This window comes from Anarrhichthys ocellatus, unplaced genomic scaffold (genome assembly GCF_004355925.1).
Source record: "Anarrhichthys ocellatus isolate YVR2014 unplaced genomic scaffold, GSC_Weel_1.0 scaffold69, whole genome shotgun sequence".
NCBI classification, from domain to species: domain Eukaryota; kingdom Metazoa; phylum Chordata; class Actinopteri; order Perciformes; family Anarhichadidae; genus Anarrhichthys; species Anarrhichthys ocellatus.
The window spans coordinates 1,382,491-1,391,137 of NW_022280099.1; the positions used below are offsets into that span (position 1 = coordinate 1,382,491).

Below are 8,647 nucleotides of genomic sequence, written 5' to 3' on the forward strand. Positions count from 1 at the left end.
GCGTTATAAACATATAGAGCAATAACATCTCCTGTATGTTCCCTCTCTGTCCGCAGAGCTGCGGCCGGCCTCTCCAAAGCAGCACTGTGTTATTACGGCCTGCTATGAATGCCTCCTGTGTTTTGCGTGTGCACACATGTTCTTATCTGTCTTGTGCCGGCCTCACATGTTTGCCTGTGCATGCGTTTGTGTTTGCCTCTAAGAAGCATGCGACATATGATAAGTGCAAATGTTTATTTCCAAAGGCTTCCGGTGTAAATGATCCCCGCTCGGCCAAACACAGGTAGACTCACGGAGCCTGACGCGCGGGCGTAAATATGTCACAGAAATAGACGGGAGGTAAATGGTGGCGCTTGTGCGTCAGCTGAATGGGCCAGACTGTCTCCGAAACAGGAATAAATAGGCCTTTGCATACACACATTTGCAGCTCAGCCTCCCCCCGAACCAGAAGTGGTAAAGCAGTAACGCCTAGCAGGTTATTACCTCTTTGTGTACATTACAATTTGATTGATTATACAGTAAAGGTATTACTGGTAGTAAAGTATAAAAGTATTATTCAGAGAAGGAAATATCACTACCGTCACGTTCATCGTTCAATGTATAACATCAAGTTCAGCTTCCAATGCTTTTCGGGATCATGTTCATTTCAGTTTTGTAACATAAAGGACGTTGTAAAGCTTTTAACCTTAAGTGCATGTTTGTCCAACAAGCTTCCACGGTAACCGTAAGTAGATCTACGAGCTTTACAAACACGTGTGCTAGGTTCTACCACTACTTCTATGTTTACACTCAGTCACACCTCGTTATACTAACTAAAGCTAATCCCGACCACTTCAACAGCCTTGCAATGAATCTTATCTTCATCTTCATTTAGTCTTCTATCGTTGAAAACTGTTTCAACAAAAGCTGTAAAACCTTCATGAAAGTATGATTTATTTTTGTGTCATTGTATTAGATAGCATCAGCTTTAGCTAGGTGCATTTAATACAATAAAAACTGGGCGTTTCATCATATGAACATAATCTTTTATGTATTCTATGATGCTGTATGAGTCACTAAAGCTACTACAAGGAACTTTCATCTAGTGTTGGTTCTGTTGGTCCCTGTGGACAGAAGTGGTAGTGTCTCTGAGCACCAGAGTCCCTTTAGAAAACATCTCATGTTACTGCAGCAGGGTCTGACAGTCTGCCCCTCTCAGTCCTGGTTCTGGTTCTCCCGTGCCTCCCTTCCCTCCAGCGGGTCCAGCACTACGGCCTTGGTCTCCGTGGTGTCGGTGTTGGTTGTCTTACTTTGTGCTTTGGTACTAAAAAGGTCATTTTTAGCCTTTGAAAACAAACAATCAAAGTTATTTTTAGGACAGACTCATTTGTCATCGCAGGAAACAATACTTCATACACCACTATGTTTTGTTACAAATACTTTGTATTTTGTCTGGAGGGCTCTATTTATTCCTCCAATTTTTACAGCAGGCCTAGCAGCAGCAGGAAAGACTTGTTTTGGCCCCAAGGGATCCATCCATCCTTCCTCGTCCCCAATGTACCGATATGGAGAGAAAGAAATCTGAAACGCTATTTCTTTTCAGCTCAGTCCTTTTGGAAATCCCCTGTGCTATATGCATTTGAAAGTCCATGACAAACAACATGGGTGGCAAAAACACAAAAACAAAGCAGGCTAAAAGTAGTTGTATGATGAGACCTGTGAGTCAGGCACTGTTCACCGTTTTCTACATTTTGAGCCTCTTGACAGTATGATCATAGCGCGTCACACTGTGCCAGCGCTCTGCTTCTTATTTAACACTTGTTTTAAAAACTAAAATGCTCTGTGGTGTTTCTGCGTCCTCCCTGCTTCTGGATGTCTGGATGTCCCACTTGTCATCTGTCTCTCTTTATTTATTTCAATTTGTTTTTGTCTTATGATTTATCAGTCTGTTGACAGCAGGGACATATAATCTCTAAGAGCTCTATGTGCAAACAGACATACACAACAGAAATGAGGGGTTTTTTTATATCTAAGTGTCTGCCATTGTCTTTTTTCTGCTTTTGCCTCTCTTGTCTGTAATTATATTTAATAAACACCATAAGAAAACCATGCGTTAAATTGTTCACGATGTGTTGGTGTCTGTGCTACCTCTTTATGCATTTCTAAAAATACCTTTTATAAAAAAGCAAATTATATGTGATCCAAAATGTATTGTTTGGATGGGATCTCTAAATCTGGAACCAGTGAACAACCTGCTGTCATGTTTTCTCCATAATTCAGACACAGTGCAGGATATCACACGCCAGCCCTAAACAATGTTTACATCCAGTGAAATGCTTTGAACAGACTTGAATGTGACTCTTTGTTGTGAAGATGCACCAGCTGGGCCAATCCGAGCTCAGTCTGCTTCTCTTCTCACATTCTGCCTGCTGTTACTCTCTTATAGCAGCGTCCTTTAGGGTTTAAAGATGAGTCATGTTTTATCCAATCTCATGCAACACATGTGTATGGACGTTCTGAAAGGGAAGTGAGAACAAAATATTAATCTGGTGATCCATATTTTATGTATGATCTAAATATGTTTCCTGTGTTTATGACTTAAGAACGGGTGGAAAAAGGTTTTGGAGGTAAAAGAGGTTCTTTTTTCTAATCGTTTCTTGTTGTAATACTCCACAATATGCTGAAAATGCACCACTGACTAAAAGCATTCCCGTATTCCCTAACGGCAGATTTGCGCAGATAGAAATACATTTCTAGTCCAAAGAAAAGGCATGACAGTAATTATACATAACTTGCTAGTAATGTGAGTCAATTTAACGTCAACCACGCTCTTTTACTAAACCGAACTAAAAGGTCTTGTTGCTTAAGTCAAACTTCCTGTGAAGACAGAAGTTTATTTTAAAGAGACACTATACAACTAACAAGTGTGTATTGACACGCCGACACGTGCAGGCCACATAGCTGGTCATAGTGTAGAGCTTAGTGCCACTGACCATTGGTGTGAGAATCTGTTCTACGTACCTTGTGTTTAGACTGCATGAAGAAATGAAAACGTCATTCATGAAAACATGAATGCTTTTAATCATATTTGGAACATGGTCTAGTGGTGCACGTCAGCATCTTGTGGCGGAAATGAGTATTAACAAAACACACAAGCTACACCTGAATAACTGAATAAAGGTGGAGAACATCTGCCAATCACACTGAAAACAAGCAAGAATAATGATCCACCCTCTGTTATTAGGTGCTGAACAGTTGATACTTCTTTTGTTCAATTCCTTTTCATGCAGGATTCAACACTGTATTATGTTCTACGTTCCATCCTCCGGGTTCTTTAACTCAGACGGCAAAAGCCAAAGTCACAAACTCAAGAAGCTGCATCTTCACCGGAACGTGTCTCTGCTGACAGGAGCTTCAGAGCTGTTTTTTCCGCACTCTCAGATTCTCATACATACATTTGAGTTTTGTGAAGCAGTTTTGTCGGCGCACGATGAGCCCCGGGGATTATTGTCATAGCCAACCCCGATATTATAGAATTACAGTCAGACAGAGCGACTCCTGGTGCTGCACGGACAATTACTCTGCGGCCTGGATCTCAGTGGAAAAGCTGCATTAGAGAGAAACCTCAGTCTATCAGATGCTGAAGAACGGGGAAGTGTTGGCAGATAATGTGTCAATACCAACCAAAGTAATCACAGCGGGGCTCAGAGGGGGTCTGACTGCGCTTTATTAGAAAGTTCCTCTCCAAGAAGAAATGCTACACCAGTGGGTTTCTGTCCAATGCAGACAGGCTCTGCTCTTTTACGCATTTCTATTACTGTTTTCCTTTGTTTTAAGACCGTAAAGCAAGTTATTTGCACGATTGCAGGTCTAACTCTGGAATCTCTGGGTTAATGTGATCAAAAACTATACTTTAACCTCTTCAAAGACTTTCTCAATCTCCAGGAGCTGCTGGAGTAAAACCACATTTTCATGGATATCTGAGGTTTGACGGCTCCTTCATTCAAAGACTTTTGACAGCAGTGTTGAGCTCCCGGTGATGCCTCGTGATCGGACTCACACTGAGCGGTGAGCTGCTTCCATCTTGTGGTGAACGTCTTCTCCTACATTTAAAAACCCTGAATATTCTCATTCTGCCACAGAAAGAAGGGCAGCTCAAGGTGGCAGTGTACCTCCACAAATCATTTGACTGCACAAAGCCTGAGCCACAGAGAGACAGAGCGAATAGATAGAACAAACACTCAAGTACAAGGCTGCAGTAAGAAACAATGCCCTTATTGACGGAAGGTAAAAACTTTAATATTATCATTATTTATTATGGTAAATACAATTCAATGTGAGATGTCATGTTCAAAGGGGACTTAACAACACCGTATAATAGAACAAAGCCATGTTTTACTGAAGCAAACATGATCTGAGATAAAAACATTATTTTGATTATTTATTTTAAAACACAGAAGAGTAAGGAGGTTGAGAAGAGGAAGTGATGATCCCAGGCCAGTGAATCAACATATAATAAGTTGATGTACACAAGCAGCAGGTGGTTCAGATATTATCTTTATGTTCGCATGCGCTTCAGTTGATTTATTGTTGGTTTGTTCTGGTTTTCTCAACGGGGATCAGCTGAACTCTAAAAGCTGCTCCCAGTCCCCTCACAGACGCTTTGTCCTTTTGTCCACCAGTATTACCACACTACATTCTTCAGATACCAGCTTTTATATTGTATTTCATTTCATATTTTGTCAATTAAGTTGTCAATTTGAAGGTAACCAATTATGACAAATCAACCCTTTTGACCTACTAATGCTGTGCAGCCAAACATTGTTCAGTCTGACAGAAATGTATTTCAAATTCTATCTAAACTTTTCCAAACATACCAAATATAATACAAAAATAAAAGTGTTCCATTTGATAGATTGGAGCAGCCATCAGACACACAAAGGTTTAAATCCCTGTACTGTAGCTTCAGTTGAGAGTTACAATAAGAAAATACAAGATACTTTCACACGGTGTGGATTAATATGATTTAACAAGCTAGTTAAGAGCAAATAGAAAGCGGTTAATGGAGGGGAAGTCCCGCCCCTTCCGGTTAACCACCATGGCGGACTTCACTCCCATCTTTGCTTCATACAGCAGAGCCGGTTCCTGGAGACATTCTGTGCTGTTCTGTTATTTGTGCATCACTTATTTACATGTCATTTTTTGATAATAATAGATAACTTATTTCTCCGTGACAAGTGGGTAAACCCTCTCCACCATGAGACGTGTGAAAGCCTCAGAAAAAACGCGAATAATGAGTTAATATCATGGTATACTCAGCTTCTCTTCACTTAAACCCAACTCATCAAATCAGACTGCTGGTCTGATGAATCTGGAGTCAATGCAGGTGAAATATTGTACTTTGGATTTGCAGAAATCAAAAGTCAGCTGGCAGACTGGTACAGGACTCTACACTTCTCTTTGTGGGTAACAACACACAGTTTGGTAACAGTTGTATAATTGTAATGACCGTTGCTTGTTCACTATAAAATGTACTTTCACTCGTATCAGTAGATTTTTCAGCTACTAAAATCAAATCTCTCATATTAATAAACCCAATTTTTAGCAAGCAGATCCTGGTCTGAATGAAACTGGAAAATCAATCACGAAAAAAACGCCTTGATAAGAAGATGAAAAGCAAATGTCAGAATTTTCTCCAGACACCTTAATCAGCCACAAAACCAAGTTTTAAACTCTTCAAAGAAACCGATTTTTGTCATTTCTGGCCTCAGGATATGCAACAATATTAGAATGTCTGGACTGTCGAGCAATTTTCAATTGAGACCTTTTGACAGTTTACCATATTAATACATGTAATTCCTTACACCCTTTGTACACATAAAGTTCTCTCCAGGAGGCGTCGCAGATAATGATGGTTCAGCTGGTTTGTGGTTGCCGATCGCCCAGACATTGACTTTGACTGTAACACACGGCTGATGGGTTAGACCTGCAGCACATTCTAATTAAGATCCTTTCAGCTCCAAAGGCTTCCAAACTTTCAGGAAATTAATTTCACATTTCTTTATTTCCAGCAATGCTTTTACATTTATTTCAGCTGTCAGCATTCACACGGCCTTTTCTCCAAGAAATGCATTCTCTAGTTATCTGTAGTTGCCTTGATTGTAATCAGTATGTCATGTTGTAGCCTGGATAGATGCAATATATCAATCATGCACTAATGTAAGGTAATTGAGTTTTATGGTCTATTCGCATTTGTCGGTTGTTGTTGTTGGTTCAGTGCCTCACAATTGAACTTTCATTTACAGTTTTAAATACTGCACACAGTGCTGAACACCACACTCACTGGGGCCCACTGTCATGAGAACTTCCTCGTTGGTGGTTTGTCTGGACCGGCTCTTCAGCCCAATGCCCCCTTTAGAGGCCTTAAGCCCTAAACCCTTACGGACTTATCTGATGTCACCTGGTAAATGGCTGAGTGTGAGAAGCTGTCAGAGCTTGAAATGGTGTGAATACGATTGGGACTGTGCTGCAACATGTCACGTTATCACATAACAGGTTATGTACAATTGTGTTTTATACTTTTTAGCCCCTGAGTTGAACGTTTTCCAGGTTCTTGGGTTACGAGATGAGTTATTGTCGAATAATCGATTTACTCGTTTTTGTCAAAAAAAAACAGCTTCAATAACAAATGAAATGTTCCATAATCTCTGCTTGCGTTCCTCTGCTTGTATGTGTTTTAGGTACCTTCTTTAATCCATAATGTCCCTGTGCAAATTAAAAATGCCAGGCTGAACACCCTTGTGCCGTCCTCTTTGTTTACCTTCTTTTTGTACGTCTCCCGCTTCCAGGCCTCCACTGGTAACCCCGTGTTTAACATGACATTGCTCTGACTTGTGGGTAATTCCCTCAGGCAAAGTCTGCAGAAATGTGGATTACGGAAAGTGTTCCTAAATGTCTGCAAGAGAGCCCTCAAACACTCATCGATTTGACGGCGGGACAGAACTAAACCCTCACAATCTTTGCGGCGACGCGTGTCAAAGTCTGTAAGTGTGGGATTGGCATTGGGCCTCTATTCTCCCGGCCTCGTCCTCTCCTCTCACTCCCCAGACCGGCTGCCCTCTAACCGTCCACTAGGTGTCCTCAGACTCTCTTGCCACTGCTGGTCACCTGACATCCTCTCCCACCTACACACCTGTTCCCACTTGACCTCATCAGCCCCGGAGTTTATAACCGGCCTGCTTTAATTTTAAGAAAAACCATAAACACAGGGTGGGAAAAAAGTAACAAAAAATGAGGCAGCTATTTTGCATTTTCTGTAAAAGTTGTAATCTACATTATTGACACAAGTTACTATTAAGGATCGATTATTTGCTAAATCACACACTAAATCCTTTTCAATATTAGTTCACTGAATACTCCATCAGTTTAGTAGCCGATTCCTTTTCATCGCTGATTTATTGCAAACAAAAGAGTCACATTTTCATTAAAATACGAACCACTAAAATAAATTCCTTCATCTTCATTTTGGATGAAAGAAGAAAATAAAGTGAGTGCAGATTTCTAGTTTCAGTGTCAGAGGAACTGGTAAAAGGTATTAGTTGCGGTCTGATTCCGGTTGGTTGTTTGCTCCCTCAGAGAGACCCTGACCCCAGCAGCAGGAGGCTGTTGTGTCTCTCCGGGACGTTTTTGATCTCACTGTTGCTGAATGAGGCAGAACATGACCACACCCCCTGCTACTCATCGTGTGTGTCTATTGGCTGCTGGGAATCATCTGGTGCCTGGATGTGGCTGCTGTCAGGGGTTTATACTGTTAAAACTCCTCCAAACTCCTCCATCCTCCCTGACACTTGTTGCTGCTGCCCTGCGCAGCACCGGGAGAGGCCACCTGAAACCGCTTCAGCATTTCCTTTAAGGATTTTTTTTTCCCGCGGGGAGTGATGAACTCCATCGACCCTCAGTCCCATCACCAGCACCAGCACCACACCTCCCCGACCGTCGGCTCTCTCCCACCCAAGGGCGCCCAGGAGGCCCCGGCCGACATGGCCGCCGTCTACTGCGACAACTTCAGCAGCATGTACCACCAGCAGAGCCTCCAGGGCGCGCAGAGACCCGCCGGCTACGGCCTCGGAGATTACGCATCGTCTCCAAACCCGTACCTGTGGCTCAACGGGCCGGGCGTCAACTCCTCCGCCTCTTACCTGCACGGGAACAACCCGGCGTCGTTCATCCCGCCCTCCTACGGCTCGCAGCGACAGTTCATAACGAACTCACCTGGCTTCGGCGGGCCCGACCTCGGCTGGCTGTCCATCGCCAGCCAGGAGGAGCTGCTGAAGCTGGTGCGGCCGCCGTACTCTTACTCCGCGCTCATAGCCATGGCCATCCAGAATGCGCACGAGAAGAAGCTGACCCTGAGTCAGATTTACCAGTACGTGGCCGACAATTTCCCGTTTTATAAGAAGAGCAAAGCCGGCTGGCAGAACTCGATCCGGCACAACCTGTCTCTGAACGACTGCTTCAAGAAAGTGCCGAGAGACGAGGACGATCCAGGTACCGTGAACGCACCAGGGCAAATGTTCTTCTGAACAACACGTCTTATTTAGAGATTACTTACCTGAAAGCCTCAGAGTGGTTCAGTTAGTGGGGGAATTATAAATACGAATAAAAGTCA

The 8,647-nt window shown here is 42.7% G+C and overlaps 1 protein-coding gene across 1 annotated transcript in view; it reads left to right on the plus strand.

The window, feature by feature from the left end:
- Window positions 1-7,916: 7,916 nt before the first annotated feature.
- The window catches only part of foxi2 (forkhead box I2), a 2,306-nt gene continuing 1,575 nt past the window's right edge, over window positions 7,917-8,647 (plus strand). The window contains exon 1 of the mRNA XM_031873234.1: window positions 7,917-8,526. Coding sequence (XP_031729094.1) covers window positions 7,917-8,526 — 610 coding nt within the window. The remainder of the gene's footprint in view (window positions 8,527-8,647) is intronic.